We start from the raw sequence: 17,363 nt of genomic DNA on the forward strand, positions 1-17,363 counted from the left end.
AAGGTATTGATTACATGGGTTTGTGTTCTTATTAAGGGAAATGGGCAGATCCTTGCCTCCTTACCCTAGTGACTGGATCTTTCTCATACCTATTTTTATGGGAAGGAAGGATTGAAAGTAGTTCCTGAATGCTGATTCTGAGGCAGTTGCCAAAATGAAAATGATGAGAACGGATGTGGAGTTCTCAGCAATATGTGAATTTGGTCACCTGGGGGTGGAGGAGTCAGAGGGAAGTGAAGATGAAGACTGGCTTCTGGAATGTAACTTTCTGCTACTTCTGGAGACACTTTGGATGTCAAACTGTTGCTTAACCCAGCAGTTTGGTTTTCTCAGAACATTCTCAGTACTGAGTAGAGGGGTAGTCGCTGTGTTCATTCCAGTGTGTAGGTGACTTTAGAGGCAGCGCAGTCCAATGAGGCTAGCAAGCTAGCACTCCAGCCTGAATTCCCTGGCAGGCATGGGTTTGCTGTCTGGCCTTGGATGTTTGACAGTGACCAGCCTTCTGAGTTCTGCTGGGACCTTTTTGTGCATGATATTCAGGTAGATGAATCAGTTCCCTGGCAATTTTTCTAGTGTAGCAATCCCTCCAGGCTGGCAAAGGCCAAGGAAAATGACCCTGTCTAATTTCAACTTGCATCCCTAGGCTTGTCAAAGGTGTGTTGGAAGTATTGTATGCCTGGCTCCCCATACGTGTTGGCTAGACTTAGCTTTATGTGGTTCCCTGGAGGTTATTGCAGTTGCATGGAAAAGAGACTAACTCTCAAAGTGGTTTTGCTTATTCTGAAACTATAAAAAGCTAACTGCAAGACTGATATGTGCACCTTGTTACACTGTGCCAGCTCAGCTGATTTCAGATGTTCCATAGAATAAAGGCACGAATCTTCCATCTCTGTGTAAAATAAGAATCACCTATATACCTTGAAAAGTGTTAGCTGTTGCTTAGTGAGTGTTTGTGCAGAGCTTCAAAACAGCTAGTGCTAGCAGAGGTCATAAATAAAAATTGTTTGGTGTGGTTGCCACAGTGAGCACTTATTAATGCCTATGCAATTCCTCTGCCTTACACAGCTAGGAATCTCGGGATGTGTCTGGGATGGTATAACGTGGTCTGTAGCATTAAAGTATCTGGTTTATATGTCAGAGGTGCATCAGAATCTTCTCTCTACCCTAATTTTTGTGAAATGTTTGTAATCTGGATTTGAACTTGTGACACTAGTCAATCTCTAATTAGTATTTCTACTTAATGCAACTTCCTCTTATTTACTACTTCACTGTTTGAGAGTGTGTGACAGAGGTGAAGACAGCCTTTGTAGTCTTTGTTATACAAAATCACGCAAGAGAAGCTGCTGGATGTTGTTTAGATGATCTAATTGATTGTATTTATAGAATGCCATTCACTCTAGTAAACGCAATGTAGTGTTTGTGTCCCTCAATCCTGCAGTCAGCTGAATGCATCCATTGTTATACGTAATTAGGGCTTCTGGAATTTGGGTCTGTTTATTTACAGCAATTGTTCTCCAGAGGCACAAGTGGCCCCATATCAGAGGTGTACAGAGAGTTAAGTGCGGTAAGCAGGGCACCCCAGCTGCACAGCTCTTACAAGTAGTCTCACAACAGCTTGAACTCAACGAATCTTCTATTTCTTCCAGCTGAAGTATAAAACCACCATCCTCTTGGCTAGGTGCAGTCATTGCAGATCGTCTGAAAGATTTCTGTTTTTCAAAAAGGTAAATCTGGTGTCATTGAATTAATTATCCCTTAACTGTAAATAAATCCCAATTTTAGTAGATGCGTGCTCCCTGCCCAAATTCCTGTACGAGTCTCAGTTGAGTTACGTGTCCTGAATGGTCTTAGGTTGTGGTATGCTGTTAAATCATTTACAGCTCTCCCTCTGGAGCTGGCAGCCTCAGAGCTGTGCCCAGTGAGCTCCCTTGTATAGGATGTACATCAGTTTGTTTGTGAAATGCTTCCATCTATGAGGTGTTAGCATACATATCACAGATAAATCTGAGCAGAGATCTCAGCTTCTCCTGCTCTCAAATGCTGTGCCTTGTGTCTCGTGCTAAGATGAATATGAGATTTTATTTTAAATGTCCTATAAATTTTAATTTTTCTTTCCAAAGTTTTAAAATGTTCATGTGAACTGCTTGGGCGTATGGGTGTGGCACAAAGGCATTTGTTTCTTTAGCAGAAATGAATGATACATGGGCCACAGCTACTGTCGCCATCATTTCAGCCATCAAATACAAAAACCAGAGGACAGTCATGACAGATGCAGGAGGAAGTCAAAGGCCAGTTACAGTGTATTTAAAATCTATTGTCATGAGAAGAAATGTTTTTGGCTGTATGGCTACTGCTATGAGTAGTTAACTTATCCAGAGGGAACTGGTGATGCACTGCATGCCAAGTTACTCTTCTGTCTGCTCTGTGCCAAACAACCCTCTGGTCGGCTGTTTTCTAAGCCATGTGTCTGTAGCGGAGCAGGAGGTTGATGGCTCAGGGAGGAACCACCTTTCATCCCCACAACCCTGCAGGTATAACTCATTGTCACTTAATGAAGGTTCAGTGGCTGATGTGAAATTATTGCAGTCTATTTCTTTGCAGGGAGGTCCCTGTAGACATCAAATCATTATTTGTGCTAGCACTGACTGTAGAATTGGTTTTAGTAGACAGGCCAGAATTAGAACGGACAAAAAAGCTGATTTACCTTGTAAACCTTGCTTTTCAGCTGTTGGGCGTGTCAGCTGTAGGCTTCGCTCTCCAGTTCTGTGACATTAAGTAGAGTTTAGACTTTGGACTGCCAGCCTTTTACAATCTTCCGCTATTTGCCAGAATTTAATGAGATGGGTGACAACATGCAGACCAATTGCTTTGGAAATGCTTGTTTACAGGCTTACAAAATGAAGACCCAGAGGTGCAATCGCTTTCTAAAAATGTATGAATGGGGGTGAGCGCAAGGGGGAAGAGCTGCTTAAAGAGAAAAATCGTGTTGGTGCAAAACAATTTAGCTGTAGCTCTTCATGAATTAAATTTAGGTTGCAAATCAGAAACAGCTTTCAAGCCATAAGAGGAATGAGTTCTGGAGCAGGCTTCCAGGAGCAGCAGTGGAGGCAGGAAACCTTACCAGTTTTAAGCTGGAACGTGAAACGTCCTTGCACAGGACTGTATGACACAGTTGCCTGCAATAGCATGGGAGTAGGCCTGATGACCCAGGAGATCCTTTTCTGCCCCCTGCTCCAAAAGTGGTGACCTTGAACTGAGTTAACTCAGGTTGCAGCTAAACTTTGTTTACTCTGAAGTTGATGACTGTAAGATGACTTGGTTCAAAAGCATCTCTGAGTTCTTAAAGCCACATCTCCTAATTTACATTTCCTATTTGACTTTTAGTATTAAGAGGGTCACAATCCTCTTAAATTGCACAAAAACTGGCACACTTGCCCCAGAAAACTTAATTTTGCCCATTAGGAAGGAAACAAACATGCACCATTTAAAAAAAAAAAAAAAAAGCAGTGATACTGCATATGAAATGTGCTATGTTCATTTATTCTAACAGCTGTAACTTCAGGTATTTATAAGAACACCTTATCCAAGCTTGTGTTCTATGCTGCCATTTGTTTCATTTAGTGAGCTTTCACTGCTCCCTCTCTGCTGTCTTAACACTCGCTGAAGAGCATGGGGAGGCTGTTGTCTTGTGCAGAATTGGTATGATTCTTCTGTGTGCACTGCTTGGTTATTCATAGTCTTTTCATGACATTTATTCTTAGGAGCATAATGTTTTCTGAAGGAATAACAGGATGTTCTTTAACCCTTAAAATAAAAATGACGGGCAACATATTTTTCTCAGTATTTCAGGATAAGAGAATAATGATACTTGGAGAAAGAGCTGATTGCCTGGGTTAACCTGGAGCTGCCATCATACAGTTCTACTTATTTTTTCTTGCCACACTTTGTAATACAAAGTGAGAAGTACGGAGGAGATGTTCTTTGCATCAAGTTCGTTTGAGCAGAGGAACCACCTGGCAGGAGGCATAGGCTACAGTCTTTGCCCACTTCCCAGATTTGGGACTCCACATTGCTGGCATGGCATGACTGGTTGAGCAGAGCATCTGGGTCAGGAACGTTGGTGGCAATGTGAGAAAGGGTCTGAGCCAGGGACTAAACAAATGAGTGCTGTCTGTGATGTGTGAGACCTGACCAAGTGAAAATAAGTTTTGTGATTGCTGATCATCCCTGAAATCTGAAAGCATACCATTTTTTAAAAGCCTCAACTCCTAGATTATACTAATACAAATAAGAATTTGATTTTTCATTTAAGTCCAGTCACAAAACACCTAAAGCTCTTGTATATGGAAAGACAACTTTGAAAATGTAAAAAATTCAGACCTGAGAAGGTAAAGCAGGACTCCAAATCTCGGGAATATAAAGGACCTGCCCAATAAATTTTGAATGCTCATCTCATGTTTAGCAATTGTTTTAAAATCCTGTGTGAGTCATCAGAGCTGTCAATAATAACAAGAGAAGAAACGAAAGGAAATTACTTTTCCCCACAAGCACATTAGACCACCAAAAATAACCACTGCCTGCGACTCTTAGCTGAGATACCAGTGAGTGTGTGTCCTTGCTTGGAACTATTAATGAGCTGTTTGTTACCCCCTGCCGTTGTAGGGGGAGTACTCAAACGTTTAGAGCATGTGAGATAATCCAGAGACATGCTGTGCAGAAGGAGTTGCCACTTATCTGCATTCCTCCTAAATAGGCTTCTAAATGCACTGCTCTCTTTTCCACACCAAGTAGGGAAGGAGCTGCAGCCTTGGAAGAAATGTACTGGGAGTGAAGGGGAGGAAGGAAGCATTAAACATCTGTCTAGAGGTATGACCAAGCTGGCAAAGAGTTGGTGGATGTTATGTATGGACATTGGCATGTTCAGGGTTACCGCTGCTGGCTTATGCTCTGAGGAATTAATTACCTTTCATTGAATGTCTGTAGCTTTGAAGCTTTTGTTGCTATTGTCTGTCACATTTCAGGAAAGGCATGAATTCCAGTCTGGCAAGGAGACACTGGCTAGCTGGCTTAGAGCAGGGAGCTGTAAGGAGACACAGGGGGGTTCTGGAGTGTCATGTTATGTCATGTCAGATCTGGCAGTACCAGTTTTTCTGTTTTTAATATTGACACGAGGGATCTTGGTTTTGGTTCCCTTTGAAAGGCTCCCTTCTGAAGTGCTGCAGTGAGTGCTTGCGTGTGTGTCTACAGGAATGGCTTGGCCATCTCTACAGGAAGCTCTCGAGGGGAGCTGGCAGCAGCAAATGTTTCCAGATCCATCTGCTCCCACAGCCCACAGACAGCACGTCTGGCCATTGTGTCGGGGACTGCTCTAAGGATGTACCATCCAAACACTCAACGGCACACTGACTTGCAGCATGTACCTTCCCAAGTGTTACAGAGGGCAACACTTGGCTAGACTGGGGCTGTGGAGCCAGATGTGCTGTCTGGCTGGACCAGGTATCTGATCCCAAGAGCAGTCTTAGGCCTAAGATAGGCCTAATAGGACTTCAGTGTGTGGTTTGGGTTAAGCATATGGGAGGCAGGTAGAATAACTCTCTAGCCCCAATGCAGAAAGGCACTGAAGCATGTTCTCAACTGCAAAAGTGCACCATAATTTCCTCAATCTAAACAGCAGTTATTTCTACCTGCATGCAGCAAATCTGTGTGCAGATCCTCAACTAGTCAAAATCAACTTTTAAGTGGAGTTTCTGGAGTTACACCAACCCAGGTGCTCAGGATTGGTTATGCTCTTCCTGAGCACACTGAATCCATTCTGTGTATGGGAACCTGCATTAAGTATGTGTTTGTTTCAGTGCTTGAATAATGTTGATTAATTTCACATTAAGTGAATGCTGAATGCTTCTTATTTTAATTGAATTCTGTAATTGCTAGTAAGTGTGGGGATATGTGGAAAAGTCATTTTTCTAGATGTAGTTCTAATGAGTTTGTACACCTCCTCCATTTAATTTTAGCAAACTTACTTCTTATAATTATCACTTTATTTTTAACCTCAAATCACTTCATGTGAAAATTTGTTCTTTTAAGGCCAAATAATTGTGCTTTTTTTTGGTGTGAATTCTTGCCTTAATGTTTTTCTCAATGCAATGAAGGCCAGTGCTTCACACTAAGCAATGTCAAGACTCTTGAATCAAAAAACCATCACTGAAATCGGAGTTCTATGGCAGTTGTGATGTCACTGTTTCTAAAGAGACATGGGACAGTTTAAAAGGTATAAAGCATGGGGTCACAAGTTTAATTACTTGGATGCTGCCGTTGTGGAAGGGGACCTGTGTCGCTCTGGGATTGCAGTAGCGGTGGACCCTGCCTTTGCCAAGGCACGTGAGCTAGTATTTCCCCTTTCCTCTCCTGAAAAGGTAATATGCTAGATTGTTTTGGGTTTGTTTTTTTTTCCTTCCCCAGCCTTTTTTATCTCGTATACCAGAGGAAAGCATGCAACCTTTTGGGGATGCTTGGAGTGGAAGAAATTTCCTGTTGACTTGCATGAAGCCTATGGAGAGGGCCAGTACTGAGTCAAAACTTCTGGGTACCAGCAATGTCCTCAGCTTCAGAATGGCTTTAATCCTAAAGCTGAGTACTTACTGCAGTACTGCCCCTTCTTGTAGTTTTTTCTCCCTGCCCTATGGCAGGACTCGTATTTATCCAGTGACTTTAACTCGTAACAGTTTTCCATATGTAGAAGAGCATGATACTGCTACAAACCTCCTTAGCCTGGATAGCCTATTATTTTAGCCTGTTTCTTTCTGCTTTGCTTGAACTAAGGCATCTTTCTGTAACTGAGATGTATGGAGATCAGAAAGACCATTATTATTATTATTAAGTACATTTGTCTAAATTTTCAGGCTGTGTCAACTGTTACTATTTCAGGGTACTTTCTGTTAATATGAAATGGCAGAAACAAAAAGCAGATACTGTACAGGCAGGCACAGTCAGGCAGCAGACCTTTAAGTTGGGCTCAGCTTTTGTTGTTGACTAGTTTTAGACTGCACCCTCCACTTCACACTGTATTTTACTGGGATCAGTTTGGAGTTAGGCTGCATCCTGCTGAGCCTTCACCAACCCATGGTGTATATCTTATGTGCATATTTTAATGAAGAAAATATTTAAATACTTAAGTGTTGGCAGCTGTTGCTAGGGTGGCATGCTGGAGAGCCCAGATATTGGCTGGTTTTACAGACAGATCTGTTAGTATATTTGCTTGTTGAATTTTCTTTTCTTTCCTTTTGAGTATCTGTTGAACATGCTTATTATATCCTGGCTGGTACGAAACAAATGCTAGTTAAGAATGGGGACACCTGAGGCAAGAGCGCAAATTCAATTCCCTGAAGGCAATTTCCACCTCTTACAATGTCCCACTGCTGCCTCCAGTTCATGTAACAGGAAAACAAGTATCTCCAACTCTCTTGTTTAGTTTCTTGTTTCTCTGAGCAATTTTTCCCTATACTTCACAGATTAGGGTCTTTGTTTATGCATGATTTCACAGCTTCAGATACCTACTACTATTCATGTCATGGAAGCCATTAATTGGCTGGAGTTACACTTGATCTTGGTCTCTTTGGCACTAACTTTTGGTGGTGGTGGTAAGATTGGAACACAAAATTAAAGGGTTTGTAATTCAAGCTAGGACCTTTAGAGAGTTGAGAGATCTTGGCAAACATGGACTTGTTACATAGCAATGTGGCTCTTTGACTGTTCAAACAAACATCTGTGGTGTGACATTGAAACCTGTTTGTTTGCTGCAGATACCAAGCCCCTACAGGATTGGGCACTGGGTACGAAGAGGCCCCACAGTTGTCCTCCCTAGACTGTCATGACCATGAAAATTGACTTTTTTCTGCTCTGGTCCCCATCTGGTAGTTTTTCTCTTGGGTTGGTAATTTCACTGCCTTTGGTCCCAAGAGGATTAAAGCCACTAATTGTAAAGTTTCATTTACTGGAGTCTGATCCTGAAAATACCAGTGGCACTGCAGCAAATGATTGGTGCAGAAGTTAATGTGCGTTTCGACAAGTATATATCTTCTGTATTGTAACATCTTTCAAAGGAGAGACCAGACTGGCTTTGATCTGAGCAACAGATCACCTTGAAATCTGGCAATGGTCTAAGTTGAGAGTCTTAGCTTAAAGCTTTTAGTCTCCCTGAGATATCTTTATTTTTTCTTAATGGTGATGCACGTTTTATATATTAGAAGCTAGCCAGATTTGCACTTTGCCATATATAGACTCTTAGGCTTTAATCAGTATCTTGCAATTTAATGTTGAGGATTAGTCTTGAAGTCTGAAAGTAGTACCTATATTGGGTGGAAATGCTCTTTGATTTCTGATAATTATCAGCAAAAAACGTAACTGGTGGTTGACATAAATCCATTTGGGTTTTGAAACTAAATTTTTTGAAGAAACTGTGACTATTACCTTGACTTGTGTAATGAATGTTCAGCATCATGTCCAGTGCTGTCTGGGCAAACATGAAATGTAACGTAACCATTCTGCCTTTCACTTTAAACAGACATAAACAAAATCCAGAAGTGAAAAAGGCAAGTCCCTCCACCACAATGAGCTCTGGTAAGTCTGTGTTGATTTTCACTTGCCGTTGTTGGCATTCCTTTTTATTAGTAGAAATATTCCTGTCTGTTTCTGATGCAATTACTCTTTCTTTTTTTTGACTCCTCTTCTGCCTCCCAGAAAGAGTCAAAGCCCTTGAAAGCTCAAGGTATCTGACTATTGAGACACAGCGGCACGGCTTCTTAGGAAAAAGTGTCCTGGCTTCATGTTTGTTCTTTCAACTTGGCCCATAATGCTCAAAAAACGAATAGAAACATCTTAAACTGGTGTAGGTCAGTTTAGCTTCTTTCACTTTGGAATACAAGAATTCAAAATTATTGATTACCTGAAAAAATTATCTAAAAGAATTTTGTATGTTTTAATAGGGGTGAATGCAAATTTGACATCTGGTTAGGAAAAAAATCAGCTGCACAAAGAAAAATGAGGGACCGGGAAATGTGGTCTGGTTGGGAAGAGGAAAGCTTCTCGGCTTGGCTGGGTAGCCGGCTAAATCAGAGTGAAAAACAAAGCAGATGCCATACCTAAGTGCCATATGTAGGACCTGTGGAATAATATTCCAACTTGATTTTAGCACTTTATCAAGTATCAGCTAGACTATCATGTCCAGTTTTTAGCACCACATTTTGAGAAAAATGTGAACCATTTGGAGAGAGTCCAAAGGAAGGCTAGGAGACTAATCAGGGTCTGAAAAACATGAGCTGGGAATTTGGCTTAAGCATTGACAAGCTTCCAGGTTGTGAAGCACTGGAACAGGTTGCTTTAGAGTGTTGCTGGAAGTTTTTAAGAACTCGTTAGGCAAACACTTGTCAGCAGTGACAGAGGCAGATTTGTTTCTGCCATAGGTCAGGAAGGAATATGGCTTTAGATGCCCCTTGGAGGTCCTTTCTAGCACTATCTTCTGTGCTTCTCTGAATTCCAGTTTTATTCATGTTAGCTGAGGACATTACAGACTTGAAAAATCTCTCTTGAAAATCTCATCACTGAGCTGGATACCATATGCATATACAGAGACAGTGCCTGTTTAAAAAATGCTGTGATCTAGGTAGGCAAAGGGAAGGGAGAAACAGGGGTGTCACCCAAGGGAAATTTGTGTCTCCAAGTAACATCTCCTGAGGTAGTAGGAATACTTCCTAGCTCATGAATCAAATAGTGCTGACCCATGGCATCCCCTCATAGTCAGAGGTTAAATTCAGTTGCAGAGGTTTTAACCCAGAAGTAATCCGCTGCTTCACTTATCTAACAGAACACGAAAAAATCGATGCTACAAAAACTGTTGTCAACGGGCTGAGCAGCAATGGACAAGAAAAAGGTGGGTTAAGAGCTTCAGAAACATCTCTTCAGCTCCCCCTGCATGTCAGCTGCGTGATGTGGTTGATTTCCCCAGACATTCACTACAGCAGGCATTTCCAAATTTAGTTTGCTTGGCAACTGATACAAGAAAAGCCTTGTGCTGCACCATGCCAGCAGCAGCAGCATTTCTTAGCTCAACAAGTGTTCTTTGTCTCTTAAAGGTGGCAGGCTGGATTTGCCTCTTTGTATATTTTTAGTGCTGTTTTGAGGAAAGCTGTGCACTACTTGTAAGCACCTGTGAATCAATATCTTATTGTGTTTAGACAGCATGGGTTTGTGGGTGCCCATGTCTGAATGCTGTTAACTTCAGTGGGAGGTGAAGGTTTGAGCTCAGGATTAAAGGACAGGAACTAACCATTGAAGTAATAAAAAAAAAAAATCTGTCATTAGCAACAACGATTTAAAACCCAAACTTCTCTAAACAAACCAGTCCCTCTGTTAACATCAGCACATTTGCAGTGTGCTTTATAGAATTCAGTTTTGTATAGTGACGGTGTGTGTTTTGGCAGGGTGAAAGTATGTGGTTGTATGAGTTGGTTTTCTGCTGGTTTAATTTCCTTTCTTTTCCTTTGATGCCTTTTTATAGTGGTTAGTATTTTGACTGCATTATAGATGGATGAATTGAGTCAGTTACAGAGCAGAACAGAATTAGGGTTCTTTCCTAAGCCTCAGGCTATTTGGATTTGGGATCTATTGTATTCACAGGGTCTCCAGTGCTCAGGGAGAAGCATGGAGAACAGGGTTTGATTTGGGTTCCTCTTTTATATATATATAAAAAAAACCCCCACACAAACTTAAAACAATCACATCAAATTAAAAACTAATGATTTTATGAGCTTTGAAAAAATTCTATCAAGCTCTTCCACCATCCTTTTGCTTGAGAGCCTTTTTCTAGGTTGGTGAAATCTGTGCTTTCCAGTTTTGCCAGGGACCAGAAAGATCTGCCACAAGGGGGGGTGTACACACCACCCCGATGTCAGTGCTTCCCTCAAGCTGGCCCAGTGTTCAGTATTGGTGTGTAAAGTATTAGAAATATGGTTCCTCTTATTCCTGATTTTGCAGGCCTGAGAGAGATGGCGTGGAATGTGAGGAGGCACCTAGTATTTTCCAGTTAATACATGCAGAAAGCTAATAGGTTTTAAAGGAGAAAATCCTGGCTCTGCAGAAATCAAGAGGACAACTCAAGGTATTCTGGTGGAGCCATGATTTACAAGATGTTTATCTTGGCAGATACGGTTGAGATTCACCTCTGAGTAGTTTTGCCTTTGCCTTTTTTACCACCCCACCCCCCACCCCTTTTTTTAAAAAAAAAAAAAAAAAAAGTTTCACATTAGCTGCAATACAGAGTCAGACAGAGGAAGTACCAGCTGGTTTGGACAGTTTTGTACAATTGCTAGAATTTTGCACAGTGCTACATACGGTTTTCCCCTACGTTACTACATCTAGTGTAATTAGTGTGCTAGCTGATGGAGTCCAGTAGAAATCTCTTCAATTTACTGTTTAAATGGATGGATTTTTTTATGAAATGGGTATTTTGATGCTACCCTTTGGCATGAGACGATTTTCAAGATTATTTCATGTTTCATTTCCTTCTGTTGCTGAACTTGTAAAATATGTCCCATAAAATACAGAATTCATGTAATGTGGCTGGTTTAATGTTCCTCTCTCAACCTTTCAGTCCCTTTTTTTCCACTTTATTTTGTTTTAATGGAGCCATATTAATGTTAACTTAACATTTTAATTTTGCATGTGGTCTATCTCAGCTAAATGATTACACTAAAATTTTTTGATGGCTTCTAAAAACTAATGCTTCCAGATTCTTTTTTGCCTGCAGCATAGTGGCAGTCAGCAGTTAGTCAATTCAGTAAGCAGTTCTGTATGCTGCATAAATCAGACATGTCCTGAGTTAGGGCGAATGAAGGGATATTTTTAACGGTTGCATCGCTGCTCTCCGGACTGCTTCTGTATTTGAAATTTCCTGCTATTGTGTCTCCAAGTACATTAGAAAATTTTGTGGCATGCTTCCCAAACTCTGTTCTTCCCTTTTTGGATGTGCCATTTACACTTTTGTGTTTGCAGCTGTTGACGTCCCTTTATGTACACGCTCTATTTCTGCCGTTAAAATAATCCCTGTGAAGAAAGTGAAAAGTTCTCCTCACCTAGTGCTGCCTACAGGTATCTTCTTCCTTCCTTCCCCTGCCATGCATTAGTTGGCCATCATTCTCTCTCTCCCCTAGCCCTGCCTTTCCCCGCTTCACCCATGCACTTTGGCTAGTTTTCAGCTTCATCCTCTTCTCACTGTTTCCAGAGCTGTAGATTTCATCAGTTCACAATAAAGTTAGCTCTTGATGGCACAATACACTGTTCTCAATTATGGTGCTCCTCTGCAGACATAATTGTGTCTACTTGAGTCTGGGATCATTGTAAGCTCTCCTACTAATGCCTGATTATGAATAATATTGTTATTACAGCCTCATTTTGAACCAAACTCCTGATGAACCAAAGAATGTTTCCCATGTATCTTTAGTATTTATGAAAGTAAATGGATGTCAGAGATGGTATTTTACAGGTTCAAGCATAGTTCAGCATTGGTGGGATGGGTTTGTTTTTCTGTACATGCACTGACGTTACAGAATCTTTATATGGATAAATAAGGATGTTAGGCTGTCTGTCACCGCCTACCCAAGCACATGTTTTCCCACTAAAAGTACAAGATTATTTTTGTACTTTGCTGGATTTGGACAGTCAGACTAGTTGATACTTCTTCTCTCTCCTAATCTGTCACATGTGTTCTGTTAGACTAGTGCAGTGCTAATGTCATGTTTATTACCATCTGCTGGATTTCTGTACTGAGAGATTCAGATTTTTGTTTTCTGTCATTTCACCTAAATTGTGAGGGAATTCAACATTTCAGGTACTTGTCTTCCTCTCCCACACTGAAATAGTCTGACAATATTTTATTTTCACACCTTTTCAAAACACTTTAATTTTTTTGAGTTCAGAACTATTTTTTTCTGATTCTTATTCTTTTGATTCAGTATACAGGTTTAATGTGTTGTATGAAAATAAAAAAGTGCTTTGATTCCCAAATTTGATTCTCCTCCAATATGATGGAGACATTTATGGCATGTTGAACTCTGTTTCCATTTCTCTCCAGTGCCTGTGAAGGGAATCTAGGTGGAGGAGCATAGGAGAAGAGCTGCCCTGCACTCTTTGCAGATGTCTAAATCGAGCCTGGTAACTCCCAACAGTGTGTCCATGCCTCAGAATTACAGCAGTCTTGAAACTGGAGTCCCAGAGCTTAAACCTTTGTCCTCTGGTTTGAAAGTGGGTCCATAGAGTCCTCAGGCTGCGTGTTGTGCTGTGTGGATGGGAATGATAGCCAGAACTGGACTCCTCGGCAAAAGGAATCCTGACCCTGTCTGTATCATGCAAAAATCAAGCAGAAAAATCACCTTCTATTTCACCAGGCATGTGGGTGACCTTAAGGCATGATCAGTTGTGTGGTGTGAGTGCAAATGTGGTATATTTAAGGATTAGAGCAGTATTTGATATGTCTGTGTGGATAGTCTTTCCTCTCACAAAGGCTGCCTCAGTGCTGCCTAAACTAACTAAAGGCTGGACTGTAGGAAAGTATCCTCCGATTCCTTACTTATTCCATCCTTTCTCCAGTCCTAAATGTGGATCTGAAGCTATGCTTTTTGTGACATCCCTAAAGCATTGGAAGCCCACATAAAAGCTTGAACTGTGGTGATGCCAGCACAGAGGTCTTTCAATGTGAGCCAGGTGTTTGACATTCATTGAATCTTTCCCCTTACTGCTGTTGTCCATCTAGTACTTTTGATGTTTCCCTATATCGTGGCCACCCTGGCTGTGGTTTGTGTGTTTTGCAACCCTAGCTGAGGCAGTGTCATGGTCTGTAGGCACTGTACTCGTGTGGATTTAATGGGGCATTACCTTACTGAAGTCAGCCAGGGAATATTGATCTGCACAAACATGGGTTGTCTGGGCAATAAGCAGCAGCCTTTGCCCCCTCTGTCCAGTCTGAAGGCATAACTTGCATTATAATAACAGTTCCTAGAGAGGAGCTGCATCCTTCTCTGTTCAGAGATAGCATGATCCTCACCCCATAAAAACAAAAATCACAGTGTTGTCATTTGTGTAACACACCAGGTGCTCAGTACCTCTTCAGGCTCCCTGTGCAGTGTCATGGTAGGACTAACACCTCTGATTAGGTAGGTCAAACTGAAGTCTGATGGCAGCTGCAGGGTCAGTAATAGTGCATGAGAAAGGGAGGTGATGTGTTTTCCTGTGGAAGTAGCTTAGATAAGCAAGAGACTCTTTAGGCTTATTGTTTCTATAGGTACCTTAGAGGAAACAACTCTCCGGAAGTATTTTAAGGGTAGAAAGATAGCCTTGAAGTACTGGTTTGTTATTACTTAATAGGGTGACAGGAGGAAAAAAACCCAAATCCATGGACTGAAATGCACAAAAGTAAGCCTGCACAGAAGCTGTGCTGAATGGGGCCTCAGCAGCAACGCTGGCATGATCTAGTGTCTGGCTCACAGGGTGATCTGAACAGGTATATGTTAAATCTCCGTTTAGTTTTTGGGAAAGGTGAAACACTGCCACAAAATGGGGGGAGATGGCAAGAAGGTGGCTTGCAGTGCCCTGCCTGTAGATCATATTCAGCATAGTTACAAGATTTTATCCTCCAGTAATCAGAAGACTTTTTTTTTTCTTTCAGTCCTGCACAGAAGGCATTTTTAAAGCTTCAGCACACAAATTGTGTTGCTTTATACCACTGGGACATCCCTATAGAAGAGCCACAGAAGGTGTAATGGTAGAATGTCCTTGCTAGTACAATATCTCCACATAAAGCACAAGGACCTGTGAAATTTGGTTCAAACACTCATCCTTTTTTCCTCCTTTCTTAGATCTGTTACACTGACTCAGAACTTACTTCTACATTCATCAGTCACCTGAATATGAAACTGCTTTGATTTCTCAATGCTTTAAATCCAGAGCTAATCTTCATCTGCATAAACATTACTAGATTGATTCACCTGGAGGCAGCCATGCTAAAATCACTCCATAGAGCTCTGATGGCTCCTAGTAGCTTTGTATCATCTGTTTCCATGTGTCTCCTCTGTGCATGTGCATTTCCTCTAGAAATGGATCCCACTAAAGTCTGCAGCGGAAAAGGAGCTGTGACCCTCTGGGCATCTCCAGCCTATGAAGAGAATCAGAATATCACTTTGTCATGTCCTCAGGATGGTGAGCAACCTGAAAGTAAGTGGGTGGAATGTTAACTGGAATATGTTACTCACAATAACGTCAAGAGAAGTCAGTCCAGGGTCTTGGGATGACTTTTTTTAGCTACAATTTAAAGCCCTAAATCCCGTAGCATAGTTGGAAACCTCTTGCAAGAACCAGATCAGTGGAAGGAGACTGACTCCTGTTCTCTCCTAGTGCAGGTTTCATGACCACTCATTGGCTTAAGTTTGTTTACAGCTCCCTTTTGCTGTCAGGAGCACCAAAGCCTCTCAATTTTATTTTTTTTTTAATTTTTTTTTTTTTTTTTCCCTGGCAGGCCCATGTCAACTCCTTTTATTGCAGGCCTGAGGTGGAACAGAAAGAGACTGAGCAGTGCTACTGCCACCGTAGCATTCACTTGTGTTGCTGAGGGAGCAGGGATAGTGTCCCAGACAGTGTTGCCACAGAGCTCTACCATCTTTCAATAGCAGACATGTAATTACTTAATTGTAGGAGACAGGCAAAGCACAACAAACTTGGCTAGAGTTGTGGGTCTGGCAGAGAGGATGAACTCCCAAAGGCAAGATGCCGTTAAGGGGGAAGGGGGGGTCACACTTGCTCTTGAAAGCAAAGCATACATCGTTTCTGACTGTATTGTTGGACAAAGGGCAATTCCATTAATTCCAGCCCCAATGTGCTGCTTTCTGCTCTGTCTTCTCCTCCCATTCTGCTCCACCTGTGACCTACCCTCTTTTCATGCCTGCCATTCTCTGTTTCTTCACTCCTACCCCCCACCATTGCCTCTCTCCCTTCTGTTGATGGCTTCATAAATTTCCAGTGGCTTGAATGGCAATGAGCCCATTACTATGGAAATCAGCTCATTAATACTGCCTTTGGTTACTCTCTCAATTGCTTTATGAAATGTACTTTGGAGCCGGAAGAGCTTTTTGCATGTAACTTAAACAGCAAAACGGGTAGAGGGGTGGGGAGGAGCCCAGTGGGAGGTGGGTAAATAGGTGATGAGACCAATGCACCTAGCTGCAGGGACTAGGTTGTAAAGTAACATCATATTTTATAATTCCCTTCGTGCACACGCGCTTGCTCTGCAAAACCTGATCTGTTTGTTGGCAGTCCTTTATCTCAGTTAATCATACATAGTGATGTTGATAAGGATAGACATGTCTTCATAGCCTGCATCATGGCTGAATATGGGGTCCATACGTTTCCAGTGATTTGTGGTGTCTGGACATCAAGCTGCAGCTTTAGAAAGTAGCTAGCTGGGCTGCCTTTTTGCCTCTGAAATAAGAATGTCAATGAACAATTGTTTCTTCAGTACTCTGAATGAATTGCCTTGTGTTTACAAAGGTCAGAAACAAGGAGGGCATCATGTTTAGGGCTGGTCTCTATGGTAATTACGCAGCCCTGTCAGAAAACGTTTTATGTGTGAAATGAAGTAGCTCAACTCAACTTCAGTTGGTACATGTTTTCTGTAAATGTAACAGTTTATTTTTTCCCCTTTCTTTTCCTCTCTGCCTATCCTCCACCTCTTCTCTTCCTCCTTTCTGTGAAATGCTTAGGTCTGGAGCCAGAAAACCCAGAAACAGGTACAAACATTGGCTGCTTATGTTGTTGCTTCTGTTGCTTTCTTGGAAGTTATTTCTTGTTGCCTGGAGAAAAAAGAAAGAAAGAAAAAAAAAAAGGAAGAAAAAGTCCTTTCCTTTTGCCTGTCCTGTAGCTGGAGGGAATCCTCTGTGATATGAGTTTTCCTTCCCCTTGTAGATGATTGGAGGTCGTCAGCTAACAGTGATGCCAATGGGGATGCCCAACCATCTTCTCTGGCTGCCAAGGGTTATAGGAGTGTGCGTCCGAACCTTTCCTCAGACAGCAAGCCACAGGTAAGCCTTTCTTCTGTGACCCTGAGGGTGATCTTCTGGGTTCAAGCACTGGGTTCGTGGTCAGGAGTCCTGGGTTGAACTCCAGACTTTGCCGCAGACTTGGGTAAGTTGCTGTGCCTCAGCTTTTCCTACCTTTAAAATGGGGGCAACACTGATGTCAGCAGAGTGCTGTGGAGCTCGTGTGTTCAGGCATGCCACAGTGTTTCCTTGGTGGATGAAGGAGGAGGACAATGCTATTCGTTTGCA

General features: G+C 41.8%; 1 protein-coding gene across 50 annotated transcripts in view; it reads left to right on the plus strand.

The window, feature by feature from the left end:
- Positions 1-17,363, plus strand: part of SORBS1 (sorbin and SH3 domain containing 1) — a 179,322-nt gene that overhangs the window by 98,885 nt on the left and 63,074 nt on the right. For 39 of the 50 annotated variants that reach the window (XM_069796383.1, XM_069796384.1, XM_069796385.1 and 36 more), the window contains 6 exons: positions 8,561-8,616; positions 9,860-9,925; positions 12,046-12,141; positions 15,139-15,258; positions 16,800-16,826; positions 17,002-17,117. In XM_069796383.1, coding sequence (XP_069652484.1) covers positions 8,607-8,616; positions 9,860-9,925; positions 12,046-12,141; positions 15,139-15,258; positions 16,800-16,826; positions 17,002-17,117 — 435 coding nt within the window. In that variant the 5' untranslated portion in view covers positions 8,561-8,606. Of the gene's footprint in view, positions 1-4,780; positions 4,867-8,560; positions 8,617-9,859; positions 9,926-12,045; positions 12,142-15,138; positions 15,259-16,799; positions 16,827-17,001; positions 17,118-17,363 lie in introns of those variants that run through there. The other 11 variants (XM_069796387.1, XM_069796423.1, XM_069796424.1 and 8 more) reach the window with 4 other exon arrangements.

Source organism: Haliaeetus albicilla, chromosome 11 (assembly GCF_947461875.1).
Source record: "Haliaeetus albicilla chromosome 11, bHalAlb1.1, whole genome shotgun sequence".
Lineage (NCBI taxonomy): Eukaryota > Metazoa > Chordata > Aves > Accipitriformes > Accipitridae > Haliaeetus > Haliaeetus albicilla.